The sequence below is a fragment of the Ictalurus furcatus genome, chromosome 16 (genome assembly GCF_023375685.1).
Source record: "Ictalurus furcatus strain D&B chromosome 16, Billie_1.0, whole genome shotgun sequence".
NCBI classification, from domain to species: domain Eukaryota; kingdom Metazoa; phylum Chordata; class Actinopteri; order Siluriformes; family Ictaluridae; genus Ictalurus; species Ictalurus furcatus.
In genome coordinates this window covers 12,841,753-12,859,215 of record NC_071270.1, presented here as the reverse complement: position 1 = coordinate 12,859,215, position 17,463 = coordinate 12,841,753, and the positions used below count along the sequence as shown (strand labels likewise).

Below are 17,463 nucleotides of genomic sequence, written 5' to 3'. Positions count from 1 at the left end.
TTTTTTTTTTTTTTTTTTTTTTTTTTACAGCAAAAGCTAAAAAAAGAATGCAGTAAGAGACCGGACCATTAATCAGTGTCCAGTCACGACTTGGGGTCATAACTTTCTAATAATATTTGAATTCCATGTTTACTCATTTGACAGACACTTTTATTTAAAGTATCACAGTGAAGAAGAATCTAATCCTAGCACTGAGCTGTTAAATTAGCAGATATTCATATATGTTCTGTAGCTAAGTGTCCACCAACTGACCATAAAACAAGTGCAAGATATACCTGGAAATCTTCAACTCAACATGGTGGCTGGAGAGAGCATTAACTCTGCAGTGCCACCACAAACACTACTATGACTATGTTTACATGGACAGCAATAATCTAATTATTGACCTTATTCTGAATAAGACAATATTGTGATTAAGGTGTTTACATGAGTCGCGTTTAGAATATTCCTTTCTTGTTCCTGCTTTACATGTTATAGAACATAGATTGATTAACAGCACACGTCATTACGTCCCCACGCCACGCCGTCTGACGTTCACTCCAGAATTTCACGTATCAACGCACAGTTCGTCTTCGTTATGGTACCGTATACAGTTTTGGGTTTTTAAATTTTTAATTTCATGAAAGCTTCAAGTGCAGTTAGTTATTTCTCATGCTGTACGTGCAAATAGACGACTGCTTGAAGCTGTGGGCTGCGTCTGAAACCTCATACTTACCTACTATATAGTAGCTGAAATACAGTGGCAAGAAAAAGTATGTGAACCTTTTGGAATTTCATGGTTTTCTGAATAAATTCATCATAAAATGTGATCTGACCTTCATCTAAGTCAAGGGTATTGACAAATATAATGTGCCTAAAATAATAACACAAAAAAAATTCTGATCTTTCATGTCTTTATTGAGAACTACCAAAAAAAACCTCATAGTGCTTGTGGAAAAAGTATGTGAACCCTTGAGTTAATGACCTCAAAAAAAGCTAATTGGAGTCAGGTTTTAGCACACCTGGAGTCTCGTTAAGAAAATGAGTTTGGAGGTGTCGACTACAGCTACTTTGACAGATAAAAACATCTCAAACTTTTGGAGTTTGCTCTGCACAAGAAGCACACGCTTATGTGAGCCATGCCTCGCCAAAAAGAGCTTTCAGAGGATCTATGATCAAGAATTGTCGATTTACATAAAGCTGGCAAGGGTCACAAAGTGATTTCAAAGACTTTAGAAACAGTTAGGCAAACATTTTACAAATGGAGACACTTTGGGACTGTTGCTACTCTACCAAGAAGTGGGCGCCCAGTCAAAATGACACCAAGAGCACAACGAAGACTCAACAACCCCGAATGACAGCCAAAGAGTTGATGAATTGGAACAGTCTAACATCTCTGTTCATGAGTCTACAATACGTAAAACATTGAACAAAGAGGGTATCTACGGCAGGACACCACGAAGGAAGCCACTGCTTACTAAAAAGAACATTGCTGCATGCCTGATGTTTGCAAAAGAGCACATTGACCCTCCACAGTGGTATTGGCAAAATGTTTTGTGGACTGATGAAACTAAGATTGAACTATTTGGAAAAACCACACAGCACTACATCTGGCGTAGAAAGGGCCCGGCATATCGTCATGAAAACATCATCCCAACCGTAAAGTATGGTGGAGGAAACATCATGATTTTGGGCCTGGTTTGCTGCATCAGGGCCTGGCCAGCGTGCAATCATTGAGGGGGAGATGAATTCCCAAGTATATCAGACAATTCTTCAGGATAATGTGAGAATGTCTGTACGTCAGCTGAAACTGTGTAGAAGTTGGGTGATGCAACAGGACAACGACCCAAAACACCGGAGCAAGTCCACAACAAAATGACTTCAGAAAAATAAAATCCACCTTTTGGAGTGGGCAAGTCAGAGCCCAGACCTCAACCCAATAGAAATGCTATGGAATGACTTGAAGAGAGCCATACACATGAGACGTCCAAAGAATATGACAGAGCTAAAGCAGTTCTGCCAGGAAGAATGGGCTAAAATTCCTCCTGAACGATGTGCAGGTCTGTTCCACAGCTACAGGAAGCGCCTGGTTGAGGTTATTGCTGCCGGGGGGGGGGTCAACCAATTATTAATTCTAAGGGTTCACTTACTTTTTCCACTGCCATGAGTGGGTTCAATAAAGACATGAAAGATCAGAATTTTTTTGTGTTATTATTTTAGGCACATTATATTTGTCAATACCCTTGACTTAGATGAAGATCAGATCACATTTTATGACAAATTTTTTCAGAAAACCATGAAATTCCAAAAGGTTCACATACTTTTTCTTGCCGCTGTACATGTGTTTCTCCTACTATACAGCGGGTAAGTACGCGGTTTCGGATGCAGCCATGCTCTTGTTTGCCGTCAAACGGTTGAGCACTGCCGTGTTTGTGTCCTGTAGCAAAATGCGGTGAAAACTCCCACACGGCCTTAATAGCGTGATTAAGGTGTGTTGTACGTGTCTATAATGCACTTCCATAACGTGACTAAAATAGAAATATGTCTTAATTCGATTTGTGTTTACTTCGAGTATGACTTTAGTCAGATTAAGGTCATCAATAATCGATGTTTACATGCTAGTTTCTTAATCAGAGCATCATCTTAATCGGATTAATATCGGTTTATTGTCGTCCATGTAAATGTACTGAGTTTTAGGAAAAAAAATGTTTTCCTCAGGGGTTCATTGGATGGTTAAGGATTCTAGCTTTATAAAAAGCTCTGTAACAGAGCGTTGTTGAATTCTCGAATCTGATTGATCAGTTTTCTATAACAGCAGCTCTGACAGTAGTGCTGGCTACAAGGCAAAGCACCGGTTTATATTTGGCTACATCTACGTTAATCCAGATAGATCTGCAAACTGCATTTTCATTTTAAAACGATCCATCTACACTGGCGTTCCTTCTACATTGGCGTTTTCAAACGTTTTCCCAAAACTGCTTGTCCACACTGAAACATCTGAAAAAGCTAAAAGCTTGTATCCCTAGACCATGCATGCGTAAAAAACATAAGAAGCTTTGGCCTGCGTCATTTCCATCGGGTGTTTGTTTAAAAATGCAATCTGAAAGTAGTCACAACTGCCGTACAACATCGTCTACTATCTTGTTTGTTTTGAGTTGAATGGGTCACGTGACTGTGTCACATGAGTAAAGCTGTGCCTCAAATGACGTACTATGTACTCTGAAATTTAGAAGGGTAGTATCATCTCAAATATAACACTAACGGCTTTTTACTAACCAGAATTTAAGCCATTTCCCAGTCGATGGCAAATAACGTCCAATGCACATAATGTGACGCCGCTAGTCAACGGAAATGAATTTCACCCTATCAAGGTAACACAAACAGTGAAATTAAATTATTTTACTGACGTTTTCACACTCCCTTTTTTTGCATTCTGAGCAAATTTGAGCCAGCGTTGGCGCCTGGTAGCTCCGCCCCTCTTCCGGTACGTAAGCAAAGCTTGCGACTGTTGAGTGCACGAAGTCTCCGACATTTCGCACTTTGCTTTTTTCGGTTGAATAGGTGCACTACTTCTTGTTGGAATTTTCAGTGTGAACACACTGCTCGCACTATTTCTACTACAAAATGGAGTGGAACAGGGCATACGTATGCGATTTGGGACACACCTTAAAAATACGTCACATTTACGTGAATGTCTCCTTTTTCTCATTCCTCACTACAGTGCGAAAAACCGCGTTTTCAAATTCATCCGCTTGGGAGTGAATTTTCGAAAAGCTCAGTTTTTGCCGGACAAAAATGACGTCTCAGTGTAGACAGAAGGCCAGAACGGAGCGAAAAAAAATTTAAATTTATCCGGATTAACATAGACGTAGCGTTAATGCACTCTTTCGAATACGTTATGGTTTCTGTAGCAGCAGCCAATTCACAGGGACTTTAGTATGGCAGATGCTTAACTTAACCTAATTCTTATAATAAACAGATTCAGAAGTCTGTTGTTGTTGTTGTTGTTGTTGTTATTTAACAGATAATGGTGTAGAAATGTTGCTATGATGAGGTTTGGAGACTTTGATTTAATATGGAATATTATGGAAGAAGTCTCCAGTGTCAGCATTTTGTACCAGGTAAAGCTGTTCCTTTAAGTTTTCCACCATGATAAAGTCTTCAGGATAGAGGACTTTATGCCGTGGAGTTTCTCAGGACCATGACAAGGAATTTGTTATGTGTTATTAACTTGAAGAGAAAGAAATAAAAGGCTAGTGAGGGAACTACTGTTTAGCTGTTATAACAGGAACTACTTTGTGTAAAAAGTAACTATAAATAGATGAAAAGTATCACATGTTCATTAATAAAAAAAAAGAAAATGTAATCATTGCATTGCAAGTGATTGCTGCGGTATAAGAGGAATAAAACACTTTGAGACATGATATTAGTCAGTTTTGGTGTGGTAAAGGCATCACCACTGGTTGTTGATTATTTTCCTGTAATATTGCCCCCTGCTGTGTTTTATTTCTTCCTTAAGCGTGCTTAACCCAGAAACTCTTAAGATTGCTAGATAGACCTTAAAGTCGTGGTGCAGTCATAAAAACTCAAAAAAACTTATTACAATATGGAGACAAACTTGCAATAGATTGCATGTACAGTATCTCACAAAAGTGAGTACACCCCTCACATTTTTGTAAATATTTGATTACATTTTTTCATGTGACAACACTGAAGAAATGTCCTGTTAAACCGCTGTATGGTCTTGGCCACCATGCTGCAGCTCAGTGTCAGGGTCTTGGCAATCTTCTTATAGCCTAGGCCATCTTTATGTAGAGCAACAATTCTTTTTTTCAGATCCTCAGAGAGTGCTTTGCCATGAGGTGCCATGTTGTATTTCCAGTGACCAGTATGAGGGAGTGTGAGAGCGAGGACACCAAATTTAACACACCTGCTCCCCATTCACACCTGAGACCTTGTAACACTAAATCACATGACACCGGGGAGGGAAAATGGCTAATTGGGCCCAATTTGGACATTTTCACTTAGGAGTGTACTCACTTTTGTTGCCAGCGGTTCAGACATTAATGACTGTGTGTTGAGTTATTTTGAGGGGACAGCAAATTTACACTGTTACACAAGCTGTACACTCACTACTTTACATTGTAGCAAAGTGTCATTTCTTCAGTGTTGTCACATGAAAAGATATAATCAAATATTTACAAAAATGTGAGGGGTGTACTCACTTTTGTGAGATACTGTATACGTACAGTCGGGTCCGTAAGTATTTGGACAGTGACACAATGTTTGTAATTTTGCTTGTGCACACCACCACAGTGGATTTGAAATGACGCAGTCAATATGTGATTGAAGTGTAGACTTTCAGCTTTCATTCAAGGGGTTTAACAGAAATATTGCATTAACCGTTTAGGAATGACAGAGATTTATTACAGAGTCCCTCCATTTTCACAGGCTCAAAAATAATTGGACAATTGACTGATAAGCAGTTTCATGGCCAGGTGTGGCCTGTTTAAATGTTATTTCATGACAAATTAAGGAGATAAAAGGTCTGGAGTTGATACAAGTGTTGGGTTTGCATTTGGTTGTTCATAGGAACTCTGAATATGCAGACCACAGAGGTGTCGATGCAAGTGAAAGAGGCCATTGTTAGGCTGAACAAAATGAAAACAGACTGCTCAGAGAGATAGCTGAAAATTTAGGAGTAGCCACATCAACAATTTGGTGCATTCTTAAAAAGAAGGAATGCACTGGCGAGCTCAGCAACACCAAAAGGCCTGGAAGACCAGGAAAGACAACCAAAGTGGATGAACACAGAATTCTTTCCTTCATGAAGAAAAACCCCTTCACAGCATCTAGCCAAGTCAAGAACACTGTTGAGGAGGTAAGCGTATGATTGCCAAAGTCTACAATCAAGAGACGCCTTCGTGAATGTAAATACAGACAGTTTACCTCAAGATGTAAACCACTTGTAACACCCAAGAACAGATAGGCCAGATTAGACTTTGCTAAAAACCTCTAAAAAAAAAAAAAACCTGACCAGTTCTGATGCAAGGTTGACTTGTACCAGAATAATGTGAAGAGAAGAGGATGGAGAAGGAAAGGAAAGGGCTCATGTTCCAAAGCATATCACATCACCTGTTAAACATGGTGGAGGAAGTGTTATGGCATGGGCATGTATGGCTGCAAATGGAACTGGGTCACTGGTGTTTATTGATGATGTGATTGCTGACAGAAACAAGAATTCTGAAGCGTATAGAGCTTTACTTTCTGCTCAGGTTCAGTCAAATGCTGCAAAACTGATAGGACAGTGCTTCACAGTACAGATCAATAATGACCCAAAACATACCGCAAATGCAAGCCAAGCACTTCTTAAGGCAAAGAAATGAAATGTTCTTGAATGTCAGATGACCTCAACCCAACTGAGCATGCTTTTCACTTACTGAAGACAAAACTGAAGCCAGAAAGACCCACAAACAAGCAGCAACTGAAGGCGGCTACAGTAAAGGGCTGGCAAGGGAGGAAACTCAGCATTTGGTGATGTCCATGGGTTCTAGACTTGCAAATGATTTGCATCTAAGTATTAAAAATAATCCTAAAATTTAAGACTGCTAGTTTGTCCAATTACTTTTGAGCCTGTGACAATGGAGAGACTCATTAAAAAATGATAAAAAATGTTTAACAAATGGCTGTAATTCCTAAATGTTAATGCAATATATTTGTTAAACACCAGGAATGAAAGCTGAAAGTCTACACTTCGATCAAATCTTGATTACTTCATTTCAAATCCATCCTGGGGCTGTACAGCGGCACGATTGCAAAGATTGTGTCACTGTCCAAATACTTATGCACTTTCAAAAAGGAGGAAGATTTTGACCCCGAAAAAGATTAAATAGGTCTACAAAAAGGTGTCAGATCTAACACTTTACAAATAAAGTTAATGATGATGATCATTAGAAAGGGGTTAACATGCTGGTTTTTTTTTTTGGCTCGATGTTCTCACTGATGCTCATAGAGCAGCATCAACAGTGAACATCTCAGCCATGTGGTCATTAGATGACTGATTTGTAACAGGATTATGTTGAATCTGCACTGTACATGGTGGGTTTATTTATTTATTTGTTTGTTCGTTTGTTTTTTAAACCGGTTACCGCACATTACTGCAGAATAACTTAAAAATCCACCGTCCAGTTGAGTTTTTGCAGTTGAGTTCTGTTTTTTTTTTTTTCAGGCCATCAATTCTGGACAAATCATTTATCGCAGTATTTTAAAATGGAAAATCGCAATTAGGCAAGCCTAATTAGATCAGTTACTTATTATTTATTACCAGCTAGCAACTTGTCTATATTTGAACAGACATCCCCTAAGTGTTCGTCTCCTCAAGGTGTTCAGGTGTTACTGTCCCTGGATTCAGATAAAAATTCGGATTTCATCTTTACCAGGTATAAGATGAAATCCAAATAAATGTCACCATTTTATGAAAGAATTTATCCCCAGAGGAGCAGTGTGTGTCTCTCCAAGCTCAGAGTACAACCTCAGAAGTAGCGTTACAGTTAATCAGTTTCTGCTATATGGCTGCTGGAAAGCAGAGGACAACTCCATTTCAGTTCAGTCTGTTTAAGGAATTCAGTCCATGGACTGTGAAATCCACTCGAGAGGACAATTATTGATTTTCATTCATGGAATTATTCAGCTAATTCCAGGAGTTGACCCAAATAAAACCGGAATCGACTAACGCTAATCCAATAATCTTTCGTCACACTGTCTTTGATGTATTCATAAGACATAAAAGCAGACTTTTTTTTATAGCAGGTTGTATTGGAATCAATTGTAGTGAGACAAGTCTTAATCTGAAATAATTTTAAAGTAAATCATTGAGGGTCTGTCGACAGCTGCCTTGGCAGTATAACGTCCCCTACGAAACTCTTGGAACGGCAATGCCAATTAATTTTTTGTTTGAGCTATACACCAAAGACATTTGATATTGGATATGAGATGAGAGTTCAGGATTTCAGCTTTTTATTTGCTGGGATTTGCATCTAGATGTGTTAAACAACATAAAAAAGCTATATAAAAACAATATAAAAAGCTTGTGTATCAGACCACCCAATTTTTAGACGAGCAAAAGTATAGGAACAGCTAAGTATTGAAGTAAATGAAAGTAAATAACATTTAATATTAGTCTTCTTTGAACGGTGGATTGTGATACCGTCACTCCTGCCCTGTGGAGGTTGTTGGTGACTGTTGCTTTTGGGTTTTACTTCACAGCTCTCACAATGTTTTCTGTCATCAGCTGTTGTTGTTTTCCTTGGCCGACCCATTCGGTGTCTGTTGCTCAGTACGCCAGTGGGGTTATTCTTTTTCAGGACATTCCAAATTGTTGTACTGGCTATGCCCAATGTTTGTGCAATGCCTCTGATGGATTTTTCCCTCTTTTCTCAGCTTCAGAATGGCTTACTGTTCTCCCATAGACAGCTCTATGATCTGCATGTTGGCTTATCCTTTTTGACAACAAATGCAGGCATCACAGGTGAAACTGAAGCCTAAAACCAAGAGCTATTTATTGTTTAAACAATCAATTTAACAAGACACACCTGAGTAACAACAAACACCTGTCAGTCACGCGTTCCAATATTTTTTCTTGCCTGCAAATTGCGTGGTCTTATTCAAAATGTGCTACATTCTATGTCGTTCCACACATCTACATAAATACCAGGACTTTATAAAATACACGATTCATCTTTTAATCTCAAACTCAAATGTCCTCAGTCTACAATGAATTGGCCTTGCCGTTCCAATAGTTTCGAAGTGGACTGTGGTGCAGTATTTAATTTTGGATGAGCAGTTATTCTTCAGTTATTTTGACCATTTGTTCAATAAGCACTATAGCTGATATAATAGATACATTTAGTTTCATGGTGCACAGTGCTCCCAAAGACAATTTCCAGGTTATGCTTAACATTTTGCAGCTTGATTTTTATTGTTGTATTTAAAAATAAAATAAATAAATAAATTACACACACACACACACACACACACACACACACATATATATATATATATATATATATATATATATATATATATATATATGAGCATAATATTTTGTGTCAGTTTCTATTTGAAAATGGTATTCTTTGGTGTTTTGTCAGGTGTTTGGAGACAAACCACGACGTATTTATTTATTTTTACAAATGTATGTAATTTTATAATGCGGATATTAAATCATTAAGAAGGTGATGTAGAGTAATGTGTATTTTGACTGAATTGATGTCTAGTAGAGACTGATTTGATGCCATAACATGCCAGTAGTAATTAACTGAATGATACTATCTGAGCTGAAGTGGTGACCTGAAACAAATTCACAGTTCATCGTGGAACCTCCCCCCCCCCCTTCATTTTGAGACGGAAGTTTTAGGCCACAGACTGAGTCTTCATTAACAGCCATCATGTTACTGGAGTGATTTATGCAACAGCAAGAGGGCAGCAGATACTCAGGGAGGAAAACTGGCTAGAAAGCAGTGAAATGTCTGCTAGTCACAGATGACTGTGCATACTGCTTAGCAGGGGTTATGCAAGCACTGCACTGCAGATAATGTATGGGTGATAGGCATTGTGTGTGCGCTTGTATTAACAGAGGAGAGAGAGAGAGTGTGTGTATGTGTCTAAAGGTCACATGTACAGTAGAGGTGCAGCGACTCTGCAGCAGATGAACAAAGAGTCCTGAATCTTACCCCCCTCTCTGTGTGTCTATTTTAAAGCCGAAAGCACACTCAGGTCACATCACTCATGCGCAGGGGATTGTGCCACAGTTGAGATATTTTGAGGAAGTGTTCGTACAGATATGAACGAAAGATATCCTCAGATTTAAGTGTTGAACGCGTTTGAAATTTAAATCACAGCCTGTCTCCACACTTCCCTGCCATAGAGCACCCACCTTGCTCTGCCGAAAAAAGAAATGAAAGCGTTCAGCTGAGCCAAAGTAATTACAAGCGTGTCACGCCTCCCTGCCTCTTTTCTATCCTCTTTTAAAAAGCCGCTCGTCGGAACCTGAGCTTAACCTCTGACCTTTGCTCTTGCTAGGGTCAGAAGCAGCATGAAGGGCGGAGGAGGGGGGAAGGAGGTACCGGCGGAGGGCGAGGTGAGCGCCAAGCAGAGGCCCAAACGCAAGTGCCTGCAGTGGCACCCGCTGCTTTCCAAGAAGAAGGCCCTGGACTTCTCCGAGGAAGAAGAAGATGAGGACGAGGAAGAGCTGGAGAAGGTGCCTTAACTACAGTCCACATTTGTCCAATTTGTAATACTTTCACAAAGGAACTTGTGTCTCATTTGCATTCACATGCCATGAGTTTAGATTTTTTATTTTTTTTAACGATAATAATGGTATACTTAAGGTTAAAAGCTTATTCTTACACTCAGGCCCTTAAAGTTGTTGTAGTCCTGACTACTGCATAATTGTTTGGAGAAATATGGGCTTGATGAAATATAAGCTTGAGCAATGAAATGACAAATACGTTTATGGAAGAATTGTCCATAAAAAAAGAAACATTTGATTTGGTTTTCACTGTGTTATGTCTTGTAATACACAGTACACAGTAGTTTAACAGCAGCTGATTGAAAGAGAGTTAAGTGTAACTGAAAGCCAGAATTGAAAATCCAGGTATATTGAGACCTGTGTTTCTCACAATGTGTTTTTTTGTTTGTTTTGTTTTTGTGTGGTTGTATGATCGCATCTCTTGATTAATCTGTTTTTTTTCCCTCCCCCACACCACCACCTTCCTTGGAACCACAAAAAGTTAAAACATTAGCAAAAAGCAGCAACAAGAGGAAATTGTCCATAGTCAACAAAAAAGAGTAACAGAATAAAAGTCCTGTATGACTCAAAAAATACTCAAAAATCATTCATGCCAAGGATGATATTCGTTGCAATATGGGAAGCATGTTTTATTAGACTGTGCTTGTCTTAACCTCGTGAGAAAGCTTTTTCTATTCAGCCAGCACTCGAAGAAAATTTTAACAAAGTCAGACCTAAAGCAATTTTGCAGTTTTTAGGAAGAATAGATTTTAAAAACCTTATATAGAGCTCCTTAGACATTTCTCGCCATGGAAATAGCTATAGAAGCTGTCATGGCATTAAAAAACAAACAAACAAATAAACATTGCAATTTGACTGGTACAGTAAAGTTTATAGGGATGTGTCAGTAGCTGACTGAGAATCTGGCTGAGGTAAAAGAAGGTAATAAGCAAACTTAATGGTTAGAAAAGTCTCAGGATTAGGAGTACCATGATGTCACAGCAGTGTATTTGTACATTTTTACCGCCTGGTAAAATACCGTTTTGAAGCCTGAAGTCCGAGTCTGAACGAAGCTGCAAGTCTGAAGTGTGAAATAGGCTGTATATTCACTAGGTCAACTTTCCTCATACCATGTGTAATTGTATTTTGAAAAAAAAAAAGAAAAGAAAAAACAATGGTGACATTTAATTTTGAGTTGAATGTTGATTTTACAGGTATAGATCTCTTCCACAGTAGTGGCCACAGTGTGTCTCAGACTCCAGCGAATAAACAGGCTAGAGCTGTTTAGCTCCTGATTGGGGACTTAAAAAAAAAAAACGGGCCATACAACCAGTTTTGCATTTGTTTTATTGTTTGTTTTTGTATGAAGTTAATTCCAGTATTCATATGTAAGTGATGTTAAGCAGTAAACTGTACAACAACAGCAACATTTACCTGCTTTTGTGGTTTTTTCTTCTAGGTTCCAGTGGAGTGCCCTGAGCGTAGCGGTCAGGCTCCTGAGTGTGTGGCAATGGAGGACGATGGTGAGGAAGACTCTTCGGAGCAGCGTGCTCGCCGGCCCATGAATGCCTTCCTGCTCTTCTGTAAGCGGCACCGCTCACTGGTGCGCCAGGAACACCCGAGACTGGACAACCGCGGAGCCACCAAGATCCTGGCAGACTGGTGGGCCGTGCTGGAGCCCAGTGAGAAGCAGAAATACACCGACATGGCCAAGGAGGTGAGACAGACCACCAGCGGATCACTGACAGTTTCCAGATTTAACAAGCCCTAACACTTAATGCTTGAGTCTTAGGTTCTGTTTTCTGCTCAGCCATGGATGTCCCATTGACACAGGCTGTCTCGTTTAACTTTATAGCAGTTCAGTTTGTAAAAGTGGAATTAAAATGGCCATGAAGCAGTAACTATCAAAAGCTTAAGCACCTGCTCGTAGAACAGCGTTCTGCGTTTTTAGTTTTCCACATATCAGAACAACAGGGAAGACAAAACTATGAAATAACATACAATGGAATTATGTAGTTTCCAAGAAAGTGGTAAAAAACTGAAAACTATTCTGAATTTTAGCCAATACAGCTTTGTAAAATCTTGGCAGTCTCTCAAACAGCTAGTCAACTGAGAAGTGTAAGCAGACCAGCAGCCAGCTCTAAGAGCTTGTAGTGATTAAAGAATTTTTATAAATAGACTGTTGGTTCTGGAACTTGCCAGATTTCACTTGCCTAGTGAAAATCTGAGCTAATTGTTTAGATAAGGTAATTGTTTACAGATCGTACAAGATAATTGTTTAATGATCCTATAGGACGTATGGTCTCATAAACTAAAATGAGAACCTATCCAGTAGCATTAAAGTTTAGGCAGCCAAGCTTTTAACAAGCCTGTTTTAATTCCAGAGATTGAGTACCTAGAGCATTAAGGCCCAAAGTCTCGAATTGCATGCGAGTTACTTCATTCTTCTAGTCAGATTAAAGACTTTACAAACCAATTTCATGTTAAAAAATGTCCTCTTGCAAAAAATGCATTGGGAAAAAAGCACATAAAACCTGTGCATATTTATTCAAAGAACAATTTACAAGACACAAGTTTGAGAAACAAAGAAATTGTTTACTATTCGGTATTTTATACACTCACTGAGCACTTTATTAGGAGCACCTGTACACCTACTCAATTCATGGTGGTAACTTATCAGCCAATCATATGGCAGAAGTGGCATCATATGCATTAAGTCATGCGGGGGGGGGTGATTTTGACCGTGACATGATTGTTAGTGTCTGCTGATCTCCTGGGATTTTCACACACAGCAGTCTCTAGAGTTTACTCAGAAGCGCCTTGTTGATGAGAGAGGTCAAGAATGACCAGACTGGTTCAAGCTGACAGAAAGGCTACAGTAACTCAGATAACCACTCTGTACAATTGTGGTGAGCAGAAAAGCATCTCATAATGCACAACACGTCAAACCGTGAGACGGATGGGCTACAACAGCAGAAGACCACATTGGGTTCCACTTCTGTCAGCCAAGAACAGAAAGCTGAGGCTGCAGTGCGCACAGGCTCAACAACACTGGACAGCTGAAGACTGGAAAAACATAGCCTGGTCTGATGAATCTCGGTTTCTGAGGCACACAGATGGTAGGGTCAGAATTTGGTGCCAATAGCATGAGTCTATGGACCCAACCTGCCTTGTGTCAACATTCCAGGCCGGTGGAGGTGGTGTAATGGTGTGGGGAATGATTTCTTGGCACACTTTGGGCCTGTTAGTACCAATCAATCATTGTTTGAATGTCGCAGCCTATTTGAATATTGATGCTGACCATGTGCATCCCTTCATGGCCACAGTTTACCATCTTCTAATGGCTACTTCCAGCACGATAATCCACCATGTCACAAAACAAAATCGGCTGGTTTCTGAAACATGACAACGAGGTCAGTGTTCTTCATTGGCCTTCCCAGTCACAGGATCTGAATGCAGTAGAACACCTTTGGGATGTGGTAAAACGGAAGATTCGCAGTATGAAAATCTGCAGGAATTGTATGATGCAGTCGTGTCAACATGGACCAGAATCTCAAAGGAACATTTCCAGTCATCGTTCTCATTGAATCCATGCAACGAAGAATTGAGGATGTTTTGAGAGCAAAGGGAGGCCCTACCCAGTAGTAGTATAGTGTTCCTACTTGAGGTCGACCGATTGATCAGTATTGCTGATTAATTGGCACCAATAACCGATTCCTGGTACAATCGGTTTTTGCGTCCGTTGCAGGAGCGGCTGAGAAGGGTCCGCTGCCATTATACAGTACGAGAGCAGCCGCTAGAAGCGAAATAAAAAATAGCACTGATGCCTCGTGGTGGTTGTTTTTGAGACGTGAGACTACACTCTGCACGGCGCGGGATACTTCAGATGCGGATTTAAAACATCGACATTGAAAAGGAGTTATTAGGAGTGTTGCTTTTTGTTTCAGTTCGGATGTTCCTATTTTATTTTATTAATGGTTTATATGTTAAAAAGTACAGTACATTTTCATTGGACAGCCAGTACTGTTTATTTTTGTAATAAAGTTCAGCATTATTTTACTTTTTATGTTTTTCATTCAGTATCAATATTAAAACTATCGTTTGATTAATCGTTATCGCAAAAATCCAATATCGGTTGACCTCTAGTTCCTACTAAGTGCTCAGTGAGTGTAAATCTATCTAGTTTGTAACATCTTAAGTCCCAGCATATTATTCAGTTATTCATGTAACAAGTATGAATTATTAAGCAATTTTAATGAAACTATTAGTAAAGGTATGTAGGAGGAATGTAAGTCTGGACTTTAAGTGGTTAACGTTAATGTTGTTCAGTTTTATTCATATGCAGTAATCATTCAAATTTCACAGTGCGGTGTGGTGTTTTGTCTGTCTGTATTTTTGCAGTATAAAGATGCCTTTATGAAAGCAAACCCAGGCTATAAGTGGTGTCCTGCCACCAGCAAGCCGGTGAAGAGTCCCACTCATGCAGTGAGTAATGCACGTAAGAAGGCCTGGTCTCTGCCCTCCAACAACACCAAGGACATCACTGTTGCCAAAAAAGTGCCCAAAACAGACAGCTCACCACAGCTAAACTTTGCCATGGCAGGTGGGTCTCATAAGATACAGATATATTTCAGTATTTTCTATAATGATTAAATATATCCTTATAATGAAAAAGGATAATAATGGAGAATCAGCACGGAAGAATTTAAATTCAAGGTTAAAAGTATGTAAGGGTAGTGCCTTTGTTCCACTGCATAGCGTTTAATGTTTAACAAATTTTCGCGTTTGTTGATTTATGGCTTTAATATGTGTAATGCGTGTGTGATAAATGATAAGATTCATGACCGATTATAAAAGTTCAAAAGTTGTGAACATTGATTTGTAGGACTCAAGTGTCAAAATTGAGTGTTAGCCTGATTGGTATTTATCAGATAATCGTGGTTATATTTTTATAGCAGAGGTCAGGCAGACAGAGCTAGCATAGGTTGACCATAAACAAAGGAAACACAATGAAACACAAGCAACCAAGGATAGGAATATATTTTCCAAATGGCAAGACTTTGCAAAGAAAAAGGGACACACATAGGGTTTAAATGTACAAACTAACCAAAGCGAAACAGCCAACAGGTGAACACAACAGGTTAACAAATCAATGATGCGACCAAAACAAAAGCACATGATGTTTGTCATTTTGAGAACTGCAACACATTCAGAGAGGGTGAAACTGTGACAAAAGGCCCAAATCTATAACCCAAGATTGCACAAAGCTCTGATTTCTGAACTCGTATTCATTGGAGCTTTTTAGGACCAAAAATAGTGTTTATATGTTGGCATCATTGACAGTTGTCTCTTAATTTGCATCACTCTGGAATACATCAAAGTGTAATTTGCATCAGTTTTTCGTTTGTGTACAAGGGTTTTTAAAGCTAGCATCTTTCATTTGTATATTGGATTCACAACAGAACAAACGCCATATTTTGTGCTTTAATGTTCCCAGACTGAGTTGGTCTTTGTTTATAGTATTGTATCAAATATTCCAGACGTAATGTGTTTGTGTAAGTCCCAGATCGTTCACACACATGTTGAAGAAGATGGAGATCTTCAGTTCATTTCTTGAGCTATATAATCCAGTGCAAGGAATCTATAAGCCAGCTCCTGGGGTGCCAAGATCAGCCAATCATGTGGCAGCAGTGCAATGCATAAAATCATGCAGATACAGGTCAAGAAACTTCAGTTAGTGTTCACATCAAACAGAATGGGAGTAAAAATGTGATCTCAGTGACTTTAACCATGGCATGGTTGTTGGTACCAGACAAGTTGGCTTGAGTATTTCAGAAACAATCTAACAAGAAACCCCTGTCAGTCCCATGTTCTGATATTTTGATCACTTGAAAAATGGATGGGTTCTAGCAAAAGGTGCCATGTTCGAAGTTGTTCAACACATCTAGATGAAATATCAGGAAATGAAAGCTGAAATTCTGATCTATTGTCTCATGTTCATCTTTTGATTGCAAACACAAATGTCTTCAGTGTATAGCAAAAACAATAGAGTTAGCCTTGCCGATCCAATACCTTTGGAGGAGATTGTATACACTATACAGCCAAATGTACATGGACACCTGACCATGACCCCAATAAGTGGGCATTCCCCAAACTTTTGCCACCAAGTTGGAGGCACATGATTGTCTAGAAGAACTTTATATGCTATAGCATTATAATTTCCCTTCACTGGAACCAACAGGGCTCAGACCTTTTCCAGCATGACAGTACCCCTGTGCACAAAGGGGTTGGTTTGAAGTGGCCTAGACAGACATCACTGCCCGACCTCACGAATGCTCTAGTGGCCGAATGAGCACAAATCCCCAGGCAACATTCCAAAATTTAGTGGAAAGCCTTCCCAGAAGAGTGGAGGCTGTTATAGAAGGGTGTGGAACAACTTCTCTGTATTAATGGATTAGGAATAAGATGTTCAGCAAGCACATATGTGTGCCATATCATGTTAGTGGCAGTCATTACCCTTGATGTATTGCTCTTGTATATGTTCGTGTGTGTAGATCCGACTAAGATGGGTGGCCTGAGCATGCTGCTGCTAGCTGGGGAGCACGCCCTGACTGCCAGAGAGGTACTACAACAACACTACAACCTGTTTGGCTGTATCACTGTGAAAGATTACAGATTGTCTAGAGCAGGGATCGCATTTGGAACATGGGTTTGAGAATCGGCTCTAAGGAAAACAATTATTAAATTTACATTTGTATTACAACATTTCCAGTAGTGGATACTGGCAGGGATTCCCAGTAGGAAATGACCACAGCAATTCAGTTACAGCAGGGATTCTCAAACGTTTTGCAACCAGGGACCACTACAACTTTAATATAGATTAATCTGAGCCCCACAGCACAGATTTTTAATGAACATAATCAAACTGTTCAAATTTGGCTCTTTATTTAAATGTGTACAATATTTGTATAGTACAGTACAATGTTTTGGTTATTTGTTGGAGCCATAGAGCTCGTTATTTCTGAAGGTTCCTCCAACAGAACACATTAGGTACAAGTTGAGATTATTTATGGGTTGCATGTTTTTGAGTTATTGTGATTTGGATACAACGACCAGTCAAATGAGGTAATAACTTAAAAACTCAGTAATTAATACATTAACTAATTCGATAATGCTGGAATTTCTACCACTATAAT

At 39.3% G+C, this 17,463-nt stretch overlaps 1 protein-coding gene across 5 annotated transcripts in view; it reads left to right on the top strand.

The window, feature by feature from the left end:
- LOC128620369 (HMG box transcription factor BBX) overlaps window positions 1-17,463 on the top strand; it is a 51,773-nt gene that overhangs the window by 11,051 nt on the left and 23,259 nt on the right. For 4 of the 5 annotated variants that reach the window (XM_053645305.1, XM_053645302.1, XM_053645303.1 and 1 more), the window contains exons 3-6: window positions 10,060-10,237; window positions 11,727-11,984; window positions 14,669-14,870; window positions 16,822-16,889. In XM_053645305.1, the coding sequence (XP_053501280.1) occupies window positions 10,073-10,237; window positions 11,727-11,984; window positions 14,669-14,870; window positions 16,822-16,889 (693 nt within the window). In that variant the 5' untranslated portion in view covers window positions 10,060-10,072. The remainder of the gene's footprint in view (window positions 1-10,059; window positions 10,238-11,726; window positions 11,985-14,668; window positions 14,871-16,821; window positions 16,890-17,463) is intronic. The other variant, XM_053645306.1, reaches the window with a different exon arrangement.